This window comes from Ranitomeya imitator, chromosome 1, assembly GCF_032444005.1.
Source record: "Ranitomeya imitator isolate aRanImi1 chromosome 1, aRanImi1.pri, whole genome shotgun sequence".
NCBI classification, from domain to species: domain Eukaryota; kingdom Metazoa; phylum Chordata; class Amphibia; order Anura; family Dendrobatidae; genus Ranitomeya; species Ranitomeya imitator.
Window position 1 is genome coordinate 714,955,350 of NC_091282.1, and position 17,095 is coordinate 714,972,444.

A 17,095-nucleotide genomic window follows, 5' to 3' on the forward strand; every position below is an offset into this window, starting at 1 on the left:
GTGTGTCCAAACTTTTGGTCTGTACTGTATACAGTCTTCCTTGCTTCCTGCCCTTGTTAACGGTTTCCTGCAGCACGCCTAGTGCTTGCCTGCCAATATCTGGGAGGCATCTTGTTTAAAAGACACCCTTCCTAATTGGGAGGGGCCAAAGCAACAAGTTTCTTTACTGGATAGTGATGCCCTTAGTTTGGTTGACTGGGACAATGTCCTCAGAAATAAGAACACAGATAATAAATGGGAAATGTTTAAGAACATCCTAAACAGGCACTGGAAGCGGTTTATACCTTGTGGGAATAAAAGGACAAGAAATAGGAAAAATCCAATGTGGCTAAACGAAGAGCTAAGAGGGGCAATTAACAGTAAAAAGAAAGCATTTGCACTACTAAAGCAGGATGGCATAGTTAAAGCTCTAAAAAACTATTGGGAGAAAAAGACTTTATCTAAAAAACTAATTAAAGCTGTCAAAAAGGAAACAGAGAAGTACATTGCTAAGGAGAGTAAAACTAATCCCAAACTGTTCTTCAACTATAACAATAGTAAAAAAATCATAAGTGAAAGTGTAGGCCCCTTAAAAAATTGTGAGGAAAGAATAGTTGTAGATGATGAGGAAAAATCTAATATATTAAACACCTTCTTCTCCATGATATTCACAGTGGAAAATGAAATGCTAGGTGAATGCCGAGAGACAAAGAAAATCCTATATTAAGGGTCACCAATCTAACCCAGGTAAATCTCCGGGTCTGGATGGCATACACCCACGAGTACCAAGAGAACTAAGTAATGTAATAGACAAACCATTATTTCTTATATTTAGGGATTCTATAGCGACAGGGTCTGTTCCGCAGGATTGGCGCATAGCAAATGTGGTGCCAATATTCAAAAAGGGCTCTAAAAGTGAACCTGGAAATTATAGGCCAGTAAGTCCAACCTGTATTGTTGGTAAAATATTTGAAAGGTTTCTGAGGGATGTTATTCTGGATTATCTCAATGAGAATAACTGTTTAACTCCATATCAGCATGGGTTTATGAGAAATCGCTCCTGTCAAACCAATCTAATCAGTTTTTATGAAGAGGTAAGCTATAGGCTGGACCACGGTGAGTCATTGGACGTGGTATATCTCGATTTTTCCAAAGCGTTTGATACTGTGCCACACAAGAGGTTGGTACACAAAATGAGAATGCTGGGTCTGGGGAAAAATGTGTGTAAATGGGTAAGTACCTGGCTTCGTGATAGAAAGCAGAGGGTGGTTATAAATGATATATTATCTAACTGGGTCGCTGTGACCAGTGAGGTACCGCAGGGGTTGGTGTTGGGACCTAATCTCTTCAACATATTTATTAATGATCTGGTAGAAGGTTTACACAGTAAAATATCAATATTTCAGATGATACATAACTATGTAAAGCAGTCAATACAAGAGAAGATAGTATTCTGCTACAGATGGATTTGGATAAGTTGGAAACTTGGACTGAAAGGTGGCAGATGCGGTTTAACAATGATAAATATAAGGTTATACACATGGGAAGAAGGAATCAATATCACCATTACACACTGAATAGGAAACCACTGGGTAAATCTGACATGGAAAAGGACTTGGGTATCCTAGTTAACGATAAACTTACCTGGATCAGCCAGTGCCAGGCAGCGACTGCCAAGGCAAACATGATCATGGGGTGCATTAAAAGAGGTCTGGATACACATGATGAGATCATTATACAGCCTCTGTACAAATCCCTGGTTAGACCCAACATGGAGTACTGTGTACAGTTTTGGGCACCGGTGCTCAGGAAGGATATAATGGAACTAGAGCGAGTACAAAGGAGGGCAACAAAATTAATAAAGGGGATGGGGGAACTACAATACCCAGAGAGAATAGCAAAATTAGGATTATTTAATCTAGAAAAAAGATGTCTGAGGGGCGATCTAATAACCATGTATCTATAATATAACGCTGGGAGCGTCACTCTGTCCGAAGCCTTTATAGACTGCGCAAGCGCAAGCGCCGGCGCAGTCTGGGCCTCACAGAGTGATGCTCCCGGGAGATCGCGGTATGCGTTAACACTGAACGCACACCGCGATCTCCAACAGAGAAGCAGGGACCGCCAGGAGGGTGAGTATCGGCTATATTCACCTGTCCTCTGTTCCACCGCTGTGTGCCGCCATCTTCCCGGTCCTTGGCCTGTGACCTTCAGTTCAGAGGGCGCGATGACGCGCTTAATGCTCGCCGGCGCCGCCCTCTGACTGACCAGTCACAGCCAGAGGAACGGGAAGATGGCGGCGCCCAGCGGTGAAACAGAGGACAGGTGAATATAGTAAGTGCTGGGGGTCCTGAGCTGGCGGCGATACCGGCACCTGACCCCCACAGCGCGCCGGTGTCCCCGCCTGCTCAGGCCCCCCAGCACTCGGTGCCGAGCGGGTCAGAGGCAGCGGGGCCGAGCGGGTCAGAGGCAGTGGGGCCGAGCGGGTCAGAGCAGAGTGTGGCAGATGTAGCAGAGCAGAGTGTGGCAGATGTAGCAGAGCAGAGTGTGGCAGATGTAGCAGAGCAGAGTGTGGCAAATGTAGCAGAGCAGAGTGTGGCAGATGTAGCAGAGCAGAATGTGGCAGATGTAGCAGAGCTGAGTGTGGCAGAAGTAGTAGAGCAGAGTGTGGCAGATGTAGCAGAGCTGAATGTGGCAGGATGGGAGCAGCCCATGTCAGAATGGGGGCGCAGGATGGGAGCAGCACATGACAGGATGGGGACGCAGGATGGGAGCAGCACATGACAGAATGGGGGCGCAGGATGGGAGCAGCGCATGACAGGATGGGGACGCAGGATGGAGCAGCACATGACAGGATGGGGACGCAGGATGGAGCAGCACATGACAGGATGGGGACGCAGGATGGAGCAGCACATGACAGGATGGGGACGCAGGATGGGAGCATTACATGACAGGATGGGGACGCAGGATGGGAGCAGCACATGACAGGATGGGGACGCAGGATGGGAGTAGCACATGACAGGATGGGGACGCAGGATGGAGCAGCGCATGACAGGATGGGGACGCAGGATGGGAGCAGCGCATGACAGGATGGGGATGCAGGATGGAGCAGCGCATGACAGGATGGGGACGCAGGATGGGAGCAGTGCATGACAGGATGGGGACGCAGGATGGACGCAGCGCATGACAGGATGGGGACGCAGGATGGGAGCAGCACATGACAGGATGGGGACGCAGGATGGGAGCTGTTATGATGCGGTGGTCTAGGAGCAACATGGAACAAGCTCTGAAGGAAGTGGTAACTGTACTGACCGCAGTCCCTAAGCTCAACACAACACTAGAAGTAGCCATGGAATGCTCCTATCTCTCCCTAGGCATCTCGTCACAGCCTAAGAGCTAACTACCCCTAAAGACAGAAGCAGGAAAACTATCTTGCCTCAGAGAAAATCCCCAAAGGATAGATTAGCCCCCCACAAATAATGACTGTGAGTGGAGAGGGAAAAGACATACACAGAATGAAACCAGGATGAGCACAGGAGGCCAGTCTAACTTGATAGATAGGACAGGATGGAATACTGTGCAGTCAGTATAAAACACTACAAAAATCCACGCAGAGTTTACAAAAATCTCCACACCTGACTAAAGGTGTGGAGGGTAAATCTGCTTCCCAGAGCTTCCAGCAAGACAGAATTAATTCATACTGATAACGCCGGACAAACATAGAAAGCACTGAACGGATAAGTCCACAATCTGTGAACAGAAAAGCGCAAGCAAAAAACTTAGCTTTGCTGAACTGGTCAGGATAACCGGGAAATCCAAAGAGATGTGAATCCAACCAGGAACCATTTACAAGTGGCACTGGCTGAAGAAAGAGCCAGACCTAAATAGCCGAGCAGAAGAGACGATAAGTGGAGGCAGCTGAAGACAGCTAACTCCAAGGAGCAGCCATACCACTTGAAACCACAAGAGGGAGCCCAAGAGCAGAACTCACAAAAGTGCCACTTACAACCACCGGAGGGAGCCCAAGAGCGGAATTCACAACAGGGAGCAGCGCATGACAGGATGGGGATGCAGGATGGGTGCAGCACATGACAGGATGGGGACGCAGGATGGGAGCAGCGCATGACAGGATGGGGACGCAGGATGGGAGCAGCACATGACAGGATGGGGATGCAGGATGGGAGCAGCACATGACAGGATGGGGATGCAGGATGGGAGCAGCACATGACAGGATGGGGACGCAGGATGGGAGCAGCGCATGACAGGATGGGGACGCAGGATGGGAGCAGCGCATGACAGGATGGGGACGCAGGATGGGAGCAGCGCATGACAGGATGGGGACGCAGGATGGGAGCAGCGCATGACAGGATGGGGACGCAGGATGGGAGCAGCGCATGACAGGATGTGGATGCAGGATGGGAGCAGCGCATGACAGGATGGGGACGCAGGATGGGAGCAGCGCATGACAGGATGGGGACGCAGGATGGGAGCAGCACATGACAGGATGGGGGCGCAGGATGGAGCAGCACATGACAGGATGGGGGCGCAGGATAGAGCAGCACATACCAGGATAGAGACCATATACCAATATAAATGCTCACCACCCGGGCGTAGAATGGGTTCAATAGCTAGTAAGTATATAAGGGGACGATACAAATATGTCTCAAAGGATCTGTTTATACCAAGGAAGGTGATGATCACAAAGGGGCATTCTCTGCTTCTAGAGGGGATATGGTTTTTCCACCAACACAGAAGAGGATTCTTTACTGTTAGGACAGTGAGAATCTGGATTTCCTTGCCTGAGAAGGTGGTTATGGCGAACTCAGTTGAGGGGTTCAAGAGAGGCCTGGATGTCTTCCTGGAGCATAACAATATTGTATCTAACAGTGATTAGGATCTTTAGAAGGACGTAGATCTGGGGATTTATTTTGACTGAATATAGGCTGAACTGGAAGGACAAATGTATTTTTTCGGCCATGCTAACTATGTTATGTTACTATGTAACTAGTGAGTTGTTAGGTCCCCTGGTCCTGGTGTGGCCAGTGTCCTGAACCCATAAACCCTGGTTCTAGTGCAATCAAGTCCCAACCTCATCTCCTGGTCCGTGTGCGTCTGAAATTTGAACCCCCAGCCCTTGAGTGGCCAGTGCCTGAATCTCGTCGCCTGGTCCGTGTGTGATTAGTTCCTGAATCATTATGCTAGACCAGTGTGTCTGAACTTGTGCTTATCCGAGTATTCCGTGTATTCAGACTGTCCGATCAGTCTCCAAATCAGTCCTGTCTGAGACTCCGTGTCAGTAACCATTCTATGAATGGATTCTGAAACTAGTAGTCTGAACGGAGCCCGAGTCCATGACATGTCAGTAACTGCTCTGCAGTGGATCCTTAACCTCCACAGCACCCAGTCTTGTCGGATGAACCTCCCACACAGATGGAGGGATACAGGAACCTTCCCCTGATGAGTATAAGGACACGAAACGCGTAGGGAAGTATACCTTTTTCGTATCTACTGTTGTGGGGTCTAGTATAGATACTGGTGATATTTAGCAATGGGGGATTAGTATGGACAGGCATGTGCCATCTCCCCAATTATAACACCAGATGAAAAAACGGTTATTATCTTACCCATTATGACAACAGGGTGAGATTGTGCAGTTCTCTGTTTTTCTTTCACGCATCGTCTAAGTGGTCATTTTTTTTTTTTACCTAAGCCAGCAATATTTGTTTATCCATAGGACATATGTGGTTTAGTGTAAATGACTTTTGAGGTGAAAGTTTATTTTCCATACTGCTAAGAGGTCTAGGACCATACATTTTGAGGCCTGCGGCAGGTCCGTTTACAGGAATCTCATGATTGGGAGGTCTGTAGCAGTCCGGTTCATTGGTATTTTTGTATTTTCGCTTTTCTCTTCCTGAAAGGTGATATACTGTTTGTCCTATTGGCATCTTATTTTAAATGAGTTTATTAAAAGTTAATTTTTAACTAAATAATCACACCCTGCTTTTCACATTATATTTGATTGGTGGTCACAGCTTTCTAGATTATGTTACTATGTAACTAGTGAGTTGTTAGGTCCCCTGGTCCTGGTGTGGCCAGTGTCCTGAACCCATAAACCCTGCTTCTAGTGCAGTCAAGTCCCAACCTCATCTCCTGGTCCGTGTGCATCAGAAATTTGAACCCCCAGCCCTTGAGTGGCCAGTGCCTGAATCTCGTCGCCTGGTCTGTGTGTGATTAGTTCCTGAATCATTATGCTAGACCAGTGTGTCTGAACTTGTGCTTATCCGAGTATTCCGTGTATTCAGACTGTCCGATCAGTCTCTAAATCAGTCCTGTCTGAGACTCCGTGTCAGTAACCATTCTATGAATGGTTTCTGAAACTAGTAGTCTGAACGGAGCCCGAGTCCATGACATGTCAGTAACTGCTCTGCAGTGGATCCAAAACCTAGTAGTCTGAACGGAGCCCGAGTCCTATCCGTGCCTGCGTACATGACCCCTGGGGTCAGCAGATATAGTACTGGATACTGACTAGGAGTGGTAAGTAGAGGCTAACTGCAGCTCAAATCTGACTCCACCATCGGGAGCTCCAGTGAACATCAGTTAGCCGCTTAGCTATGTCCCTCCTAGGCAACCCTGGCCCAGTGGGTCTACAAACCACGTGTGCCACCTGCGATCTTAACAATATGCTAAGATTAAAACCAAGTTTTTATAAATTAATCAGAAATGATAAGGAGTTTTCTTAACAATAAAGGTAAGATTAGAATGACTGATAACACCTCTATACACAGCTGATGACACAAGATCCGCCATTCATGAAAGGTGATATATCACAGCTGACCCTTCGCCATCTCCCTTAACAATGAACTCTGCACATGCTCACTAGACACATCAATACAAAAACTTGGTTGGGATCTGCCCATTGTGGCTATCAAACATGTGTTGTTTCCTGGAACATTAGGAAATTAAAAGTCTAAAAAAAGCCTCTGTGACCAGTGTGAAATTTTTCAGAGTCCTATTTTTCATTTTGCATACAGACTATAATATGTAAAATAAATGCTATTTTTTTTAATTCATTTAACACAAAAACCTTTTAGCAATTAAAGATTCTTTGATTATAGCTTCCCTTTAAAAGGTGAGCACCCCCTATTTGGTATCTCTGCTTTGTATACAAATCTGTATAACGTATTACACAAGGCGCCGTCCGCTTTCTGTTGTTTTACTTTATTTATAGGAATCTTACTGGATTCTTATAACTAACCTTTTTGACACATGGCAACAATTACTTCATTTGACACTCAGCTTTCCTTGTCTGCTGAATGCAGAGGAACATCCCACGCTCCTATATAGCTATAATTAGGCAGATGTGCTTTTGACAACTGTACGATAGTGAGTGATAACCACTGTGACATATATAATGCCAGCCGTATGAGGCACACAGTAAAGTTTAGAAATCTTGATATTATGAAGTAAGCATTATAGACATGTTAAGAAGTGGTCAACAAGTGACTTTGGAAAACAGCATTGTATTGTAAAATGAGAATAAATGTCTAAAAAATAGTATAACTATATAAATAACTGCATGAAATACAAGCAAATGGAAGGTTGCAAAAGTACAGCAGAAAAACAGATTACATAAATGAACAGATAAGGATCCCTTTTTAAAATAATTTTTTATATAACATCATTAACCATGTAAAAAAAACTCTCCCAGTTGTGCAGAATATATGCATTGATTGTATATACATATATAAGTAAAAGTCAGAGGCTGGCTTACCTTAGCCATCATAGCTGCATATGCTGTATACAAGGGGTCATCCTCGAGCTTGCTGTGAAGAAAATAAAGTTAATAAATAACAATATTATCTATAGAATACAAAACTTCTATTAGGTTCCTGGGACCCTAGATATAGAAAATGCACAAAAAAAGTATCCCAGCGACTCATCCTTTATCACCTTGTTTATTTTTATACTATTTTGACTCGTTTTGGAAATATAATAGAAAACTTTATCTGGCTGTAAGACAGGTAGCAGCTGTAATACACAATTATTATTAAGCTCTGGGAATACAATATTTAGGGCCTATTCTAAAGACAGATCATCAATATTAGTTTAGGGGTGTCCGGCTCTCGGCACCCCTGCTGTTCAGAATTCTGAAGAAGCCTCAGGGTACCATGTTCTTTTCATTGTAACAATTGCTCCTTAGGGAACTGTTAGTTGGGCCTGTGCTTCAGACAAAGCTCCAATACCAAGCACAGACATTACTACTTCCTTCAGAGTGGGTGGCGGAGGGCACAGTTGATTAGGGAAAAAAAATGGAAGGGGTCGGTATCTTCATTCTATAAAATGCAGATCCTGGACCACAACCGACATAAGGCAGCATTCACACATCCATGATGCAAGGACCAGCCTCTTCTTACCTGAACTCAACAGTCTGATAAGCATATATGAGGCTGTCACGTTCTGCTCAGGAGACCCCCAGCCAGTTCATGCATTGTGGTCCGTACTTCCAATCTGGTTTTAAACGGAACTCTGTCAGTAGGATCAACCTTATTAAGCCGTTTATATGGACATGCAGAGTGTAGGATGCTGAGGAAAATGATACCTTGATATCTGCGATCCGATGTCTTATTCCAGAGAAATCCATGTTTTTCTTATATGTAAATTATCTGTTAAGATCTATGGGCCGGACACAGATCTCCCTATGAATCTGCCTTATTTTAAATGAAAGGAGGCGTTACCGGTGTGAGAAATGTAGAACAGGGGAGCAAACTGTCAGTCATTACATGTCTCACACTGGTAACACCATTTATAAGCCCTGGAGGCGGATTCTCAGGGAGATCTATGTCCGGCCCATAGATCTTAACACCTCATTTACATATTTAAATTTTCTGAAATTAGACATTGGATTCAGCATTCTATGACCCACATGCCAAAATAGATGACTTAGGAGGGTTGATCCTACTTACAGATTCTCTTTAATGCTATGTAAAATTCTAGCAATACATCTACAATTATTAGATCAGAATGTGCCTTTTATTATATTTAGGAGGTTTTCTGAATCTCTTCTCTTACAGTTGTTTGTGTACCTCCAGATATATAATAAAACTATTAGAGTTCAGGTGTCTGCATTATATTATTTATTTTACATCACTTTCATAAGCTATTTTACCGTCAATAAGAGCATGGACCAGTATGGATGCAGCAACACAGTCTGACTGTATTTTGTGCCAGCCTGGGAAAAAAATCACTAATGCAAGCAATTTAGATAAACTATTAGGCTGCCGTCACACTATCAGTATTTGGTCAGTATTTTACATCAGTATTTGTAAGCCAAAACCAGGAGTGGAACAATTAGAGGAAAAGTATAATAGAAACATATGCACCACTTCTGCATTTATCACCCACTCCTGGTTTTGGCTACAAATACTGATGTAAAATACTGACCAAATACTGATAGTGTGACGGCAGCCTATAACAGTTTTTCTGTGTAACTGGAGGAACACCGAGTATTTTGTATAGGTGTTTCTTTGCTATAGTATTTTCTATTTTTGAAGGTTACAACTGGGAAGAACTATAACAGTAGTTGTTCTAGAGACACGTATAAACATCTAGGAGGTCAAGTAGAATTTTAATATTTTTATATTTAATGGGAGATACAAAAAACATGAGTCCATATCCTATGCGACGCATATAGTCAGAGACAACCTCCTTCACGCAAATAGCTAAAAGTATGGTACCTCCTCTCTGTAAGGGCATTGCGACTGAAGTGTAAAATAATCTGATGAAGAGGATCAGGTTTTTTCTCTGTCTCTTCCTCCTCCTCTTCTTCATTCTTCTTAGGATTCTGAGACACATGAAGAATATTTCAGAAGTTTATTACCATGGATGAATTCTGCAGTACAAAACCCATCGCGTTGTGCATCTCCCTAGCCTTTCCTGGATTGAAATCAAGGTTGAGTGAATGTTGGCATCTTTCACTTAGTATCTTCTAGTTAACGTTCGTGCAGGCGCTCAGGCAATCTGCATAGTGCTTATAAGCACAACCTTGAAGCTATCAGCGCTATTCCGCTGCTGACTGGTAAATTCGCACGAGTAAAGAAAAAGATATGTGAACACCAATCTAAAAAGAAAGAGTTGAGCTACTGGGGGAAAACAATTTATCTAGCTTAATCTGCAGCAAATTGGTAATGTTTTCATATATTGATCATGCAGCTCATGAAAGTAAAGTAGATTGAGATCACTCATGTGAGATCAGTATGAAGCATGGTGTACAGAAATACAGAGGGGCTCACAATATCCAGACATTTGCTTTCATTTATTATGTTCCAATAATAAAAAGCAACATGGCTGGTTACTCTGTTCTGATGCTTCCATTCTGTGAACCATTTTCCATGAATGCTCAGACATGATAATATCAGAATTTCCCAATGGATGGTAACGTGCTTCTACCATCTTGACAGCAGATTTCAGGCCATCATGTACCTCTCTTTCAGTTATCATGTCTACTATACCGGATGTAAGTTTTGCATACATTATTTCATTTGTACAAGCTAATGAAAAGCTAACTATGCTCAACAACTCTACCTTTTTGTGTGATGAAGGTTTTTTTGTCTGAGATCAAAGAAGCTGTGATGTGGGACATAATAGAATTATAATATTTGTTATATTTTCTGGGGGTTGTTTATGTTTTAATAATAATAATAATAATAATAATAATAATAATAATAATCTTTATTTTATTTTTACATAGCACTATCATATTCCATAGCGCTTTACATACATTATCATTGCTGTCCCCATTGGGGCTCACAATCTACATTCCCTATCAGTAGGTCTCTGGAGTGTGGGGGGAAATTGGAGGAAACCCAAGCAAACACGGAGAGAACATACAAACTCTTTGCAGATGTTGTCCTGGGTGGGATTTGAACCCAGGACCCCAGCGCTGCAAGGCTGCTGTGCTAACCACTGAGCCCCCATGCTCCTTTTTAATATGAAGAGTATGTGAACATTGGGACTTTTCTAGATCCATGTTGTTTAGATCTGCATTATCGCTATCACTATACTGTAACTTTTTGTGCTTTTGATTTCATACATGGACATATACAGCTTTCCTTGTGTCATAGATTCATGCAGAATACAAGAGAGAAGAAATTGTGGCATGTACTCTTATCTTTCCTCTTCTGAGCCCCTCTCAGCTGATTAAAGGGAATATGGCAGCAGGATTTTGCTATGTAATCTGACAGCACCGTGAGGTAGGGACAGAGACCATGACTTTTACTCACTTATATAGCACCATTCATTCCGCAGCACTTTACAGACATTATAATCACAGTCCCCATTGAGGCTTACAGTATTTACTTTTTTGGACTGTGGGAGAGACCCGAGAACCCGGAGGAAACCCAAACAAATAAGGGGAGAACATGCAAACTCCTTGCAGATGTCCTTGGTGGAAATTTAACCCAGGACCCCAGGGTTGAAAGGCTGCAGTGCAATGAACCACTCTGCTGACCTTTGTTATGATCATTACAGGAGCTTCTCACTAAATTAGAATGTCATCAAAAAGTTATTTTATTTCAGTTCTTCAACACAAGAAGTGAAACTCATTTATTATGTAAAGTCATTACAAACAGAGTGATCTATTTGAATTGTTTATTTCTGTTAATGTTGATGATTATGGCTTACAGCCAATGAAAACCCAAAAGTCATTATCTCAGTAAATTAGAATAATTCACAAAAAACGCCTGCAACGGCTTCCTAAGCATTTAAAAAGGTCCCTTAAAGGCTTCCTAAGCGTTTAAAAAGATCCCTTAGCTCTTCAATCATGCATCTTCCCTTGTTAGTCTAGTTTGCATATTCTTATATAAAAGTACTCTCCACTTCCCTGGGTGGGGGGAGAGGACAGATAAGGGCTTATTCAGGAGCTCAGCAACTCCAAAACTGCTATATATACTTGCCTCTGGCAAACAGGGATTGTCAGTGTTAGTTTTATACTGCCTGCTTCTGGAGTTGGAGGTGTTTGTTGAGGAGGCATTTGGAGTGTTGTTCTAAAGACTGTTGCTTGGTGATTTGTCTGTTTGCACATCCTCATCCTCTCCAATTTTGTTGATCCTTCCTTTTACTTCAAGGTGTTCCACTCTGTTGTTTGTGAGTGCATATTTGTATGAATGGTATTTTCATGTTCCTGTACGTCTTCCTTTGTTAGTCTAGTTTAAAGGCAGATTCAGACAAGAGCAGATTCAGGAGCTCGGCAATGCACGTGGCCCCGTCATCTTCACCATTAGAAGTAATCTGGGGAGCAGGGATAGCGAGGGCATCCCTAGCTTTATGGTCAGTGAAGGAGCCCCTAGCCCTGGATATCAAATTACAGTCACAAGACAACTGCTGCAGCCAACCACTTTCTCACCATGGAGCAACAAAAACCCTCACTGTTGCCCTGATCCTCTCCCACCTTGACCACCGCACCCAAAGGCACCACAAATATTGGCTGGTGACTAACTCATGCACCCTTTATCTATCCTCCTTTCCCTCAAGATGGCTGAACCATCATTGTAAATAAGCACCTGTACTTTGTGTCTCCTCTCACCGAATTGTAGATTGGAAGCTCTTACAAGAAGGGTCATCATTATTTTGCTTTAATTATTGTATTATCTTTAACGTTGTTACTTATGACTTGTATATGAACTGTTGAATTGTAGAATATTGCAGAATATTTTGATGCTATATAAAGATTATTATTATTATTATTATTAATAATGTCAGCAATTTTGAGCTGCACAAACTAGTTTTATCAAGGTACTGTAGTGAAAGGCATCAAGAGTCACAAGGATGTAAAGGACATCATTGTTCTAGTAAAATAAAATAAAACAGTCGAGAACAATTGGAGCATCAATGCTGGAGCAACAAGGGATATAACAGGTGAAGTATAATTATTTATCTATTTATGATGCAGGGCATAAAATATTACATTTTAATTAAAAGTAGAATGTACCTTTAAGTAAATGGCCCTATATTATTGCTCAAAGCATTGGGCAGTGCAGATCACAGATCATTTTTCGTCCCTTTGACTCTAATGTTGCTACATCTAAACTAAATTCCTTGTAACTTCATTGTGTGCTATTTTAATGTAAGAGAGATGCATGATGGACAAAGATGAAAACACTGCTTGTCCGGCAGAAAGATGTCTGAACGGCATTTCAAGTCAATCTCTCTTTGTCCTGATACTTGCAGTATGTGGCTGTCCAGCTGAAGACTGTCAACTTTTTACAAACATAAAATAAAACACTCATTTATAGAGGAACTGAAACCAACTTCCTGAATGTTTTCATTTTGGAAAAACACCATTAAGGACGGGTATGTTTGAGGACATGCAGGGCATGCAGGGTGGTGAACATGTATGGAGTAGATAGGAATGGGTGATGGAGAGGGCATTGCCCATAGTTTGAGGAGGTGAACAGCAATGTACTTGGTATTAAGAAAAATAATTGGCTTTAGCCCTGAGTGTCAATATAACCTTGTCAGGGCTAAACAAGCCTGGGGCAATTTCAACTGGTCAAGATACATAGAGGGAACCAGTCGCACTGGCTGCGCTGAAATAGAACAAAACAGAATTGAGAAAATGAAAAGGAGGAAAAGAAAAAGAATTACTGGTCAGAGGTTGCATCAAGGGTCAAAATAAGATAGAAAATGGCATCAGTTGTATTAAGTCTTTAAGCAAGTTTAATATAGAACAATAGTTTGCATCTTACACAACTTTTAAAGGAAAACTCAACTGTACAAATTTCATACATACAGCATACAATAGTGGCACTTGTAAGGGCTGTGCTTCTGTCCACCCACTCCCAAATCAGCAATCAAAAAACCTACTGCGGGTATGTGGACCCTGACAGAACCAATGACTTTTCCAAGGAAAACAGCTTCAGGAAAAAGCCAGCAGTTCTTTCTCCTGAAGCTGCTTTGCCGTTGGCTTTATTGTAACCTTTGCCATGGCTCGGTCACCGGCCTCTTTGCTCTTTACTTTCTAGTATAAAAAGTGGGTGTACTCCGAATGAAGCTGCACAAAGAATGAACATGTTACTTCTTTTACCTGCTTCAATGTTCCTGAAATATTCAAAGAAGTGACGTAAGACAGAGAATGTGCACAGGAATGTCATTTTGACATTGCTGTGCACGATGTTTATTTTTTGTGCCGCTTTCACAACACTTTTTCAGGTGGAATCCGCCAGAAAAAGATGTCATGCACACATTCTTTTAGCTTCTAGCAATATCATACAAGAGAAAGAACGTTAGAACTCTATACAGCTATTCAGTTCTGATATCACAAAGGAAAATGGGCACAAGACTGGAAATCATTTGTTGTTTTGGAGTCAATAATTAAAACTTGAACAAAATGTGTCATACTAAATGTGACAATATAGTTGACAATATGACATAATTTAATTAAAAAATGCAGCACGCCTTAAAAGCAATTACGTTTTCAATTGTACATTAAAAAAGAATAATAAATTCACTACAGTTCAACATCTGTTAAAGCCACTGCACGGGATTACAACCCTAGGGGTTGTAGCGTGCAGAAGAATCTACGGTACTTTGTACAACCACATCGGTAATATGACTGTACAAAGAGACGACCTTCACATGTTACAACCACTTTTGTCCTCCTTCTTTAGAAAGCAGGAATAATTAGAAGACTTCACAATAAATCATGCGGCTTTAAGATCCCATGAAAAAATTAGTAGGGGGAAGGAGTCAAAAAAATAGATTCTAAGTTACGTTGGTGTACATTTTGGGCTTCCTCACAATTTACTACTTTAACGATTAGCTACATCTACAAGAAAGTTATAGATTCAGATTTAATCAAGGGTTCTTTCAAGGTAGTTACAAAAGCTGACAAGAGGGTTAGAGGAAAGGCTACCTTCAACACACAGACTGAACACAAGACTTACTTACACCTGATAGGACTATGTGTCTGAGGCAAGCTAACCACACAACAGTGTTTTTAGGGACGTTTACCTGGACAAAGAGCATTGCTCATTGCCCACTGTTCATGAAGATAAAAAATAAAACAAATATACCCACCCATCTTTCAGCATATTCACACAACCAATTTTGATAGTTTGCTATTTGTGAACACAGACTGCCATGAGGAGAACAGTCAATATTATAATTCACATGTAGGAAAAAATTGCAGCATGCACCACAGGACTTTGTTCTGCAAACTCAAGGCAGAGGCATACAATTGTGCCAAGTAAAATACTAAATGTGCACCAGTTCACTGTATGCACGGGCCCTATTGCTGCATTGATCTTGAGAATGTATGCCCTCATTTGTGTATCATGTTAAAACGGATTATTCCTATACAGAGGTGTGCAGTCGGACTGAGGTGCCAAGGCCCACCAGCAGTATTGACCTTGAGGGCCCCCTACTCAATTACATGAAAATATTACATTACTCTCACTCACAATTTTGCTTTTGTTATATATAATAAACTGGGTAGTTTTTTTAAAGGAATGATGAAATGTTGCCCTTGTATGTACATAGTGAGTCAGGTGTATTGTGCATTGTAGAGGGGTGGGTTCATCACTCCTGCGTAGTAGCCCACTGGAGGAGTCATCTGTTCCCCTGTGGGCCAATCCAAGCCTTTTTATGTGGGAAGTGTATATATAAACATGAAAAATAATATATAGCTTTTCTTTTTACAGATAAAATAATTGTCATTTTACCTTACAGCACAATTTAATTATTGTAAAATGTTATAGCAAAGATTTATAGTTATTAATATGGTACATAGCTTGCATTGCAGTAGTGATTATCCTGATTTCTGCATTCCCATAGCAGAGCAGTATCTATCTATATAAAAAGAACAACTATATAAATTATGTACGTTCATGCATGTTGTTCACCTAGCTGACTTTTAGTCTTTTTCTGCACATGAAGGCATTAATGTAATATATCACTGAGCATCTAACTAATGGATGTATAAATAAAATGTCTCTGTGCTGAGATAATCTTATAAATGTGCCACTGCTATGTACTGTGCAATGGCTGTACCTGCATGGTCAGACACAGCCATTACACAGTACACAGCAGGGGCACATTTATAAGATTATCTCAGCACAGGGACTTTTTTTTTTACACATCCAATTGTGGAACTTATTTTTATTCCCTGATCTAGTGATTAAAATATACTTTATCCATGGGACAACCCTCTTAATATCAGCATCTCTGAAGGTGTGCAGTAATAAAACATTTAAAGGGAACCTGTCATGTTAATAATGATATGTGATCTGCAGGGAAATGTATCAGTAAAACTTGCATTGTGTTCATTGAAATCCCTGGTGTCTGGATATACATGAGTACAGTGGGTGGTCCTGATCATTGACTGACTGCATGACTGTGTTTGCAGAGCTAGCTGTCAATCACTAAAAGAACCGCCAACTTGACTGTTATATTTACGTAAATCACCAAAGATTTCAATTAATAAAACAAACCTACATATCATTCTGCTCAGCTTCTCCTAGTCTATATTGTGCTGTTCCTTGATCATATTGACAAATTCCCTTTAAAATGATCAGTCTTGGCTTTGTAACTCCAGCATTGTCCTTGTGCATGACTTTCACTTCCTTCTCTGCAATGTAGAGACCAGAGTCTGGCTGTACCTGAACAGCTGTACTATTCGAACTTTGATTGGGTTTAGCACAATATGCTTGATCACCAATGAAGGAGCCAAGGTGTCTGTTCAGAAACACCCACACCCTGATCAGGGAATAGATTTGAAGCATTTTAACAGGGCTAATTGCACAAAATAGTCAATGATTGCCAATTGGCACAACATTTTTGGAATATTAAGTCCACTACTAAAAATTCCAGATCCTGTAATAATGGTATGGTATGTTAAATCGTTAAATCTGAGATGACTAAAAGGTCAACATATTCCAAGACTGCCTGTCAATTATTTTCTTTATTCCACTAGTGGCTTATGAAAACATTGGTCTTTGTCACTATTCTATATGTATTCCAATTTTATTACAATAATGTGTAACACGCTAGACTAAAGCTACAGTGGCATGTAAAAGTTTGGGCACCCTTGGTCAAAATTACTGTTACTGTTAACAGTTAAGCA

At 41.7% G+C, this 17,095-nt stretch overlaps 1 protein-coding gene across 1 annotated transcript in view; it reads right to left on the minus strand.

Moving 5' to 3' along the window:
- Nucleotides 1-17,095, minus strand: part of RYR3 (ryanodine receptor 3) — an 886,248-nt gene that overhangs the window by 195,940 nt on the left and 673,213 nt on the right. Inside the window, exons 76-77 of the mRNA XM_069732389.1 lie at nucleotides 9,714-9,820; nucleotides 7,751-7,802 (exon numbers count right to left, since the gene is read on the minus strand). Of these exons, the coding sequence (XP_069588490.1) occupies nucleotides 7,751-7,802; nucleotides 9,714-9,820 (159 nt within the window). The remainder of the gene's footprint in view (nucleotides 1-7,750; nucleotides 7,803-9,713; nucleotides 9,821-17,095) is intronic.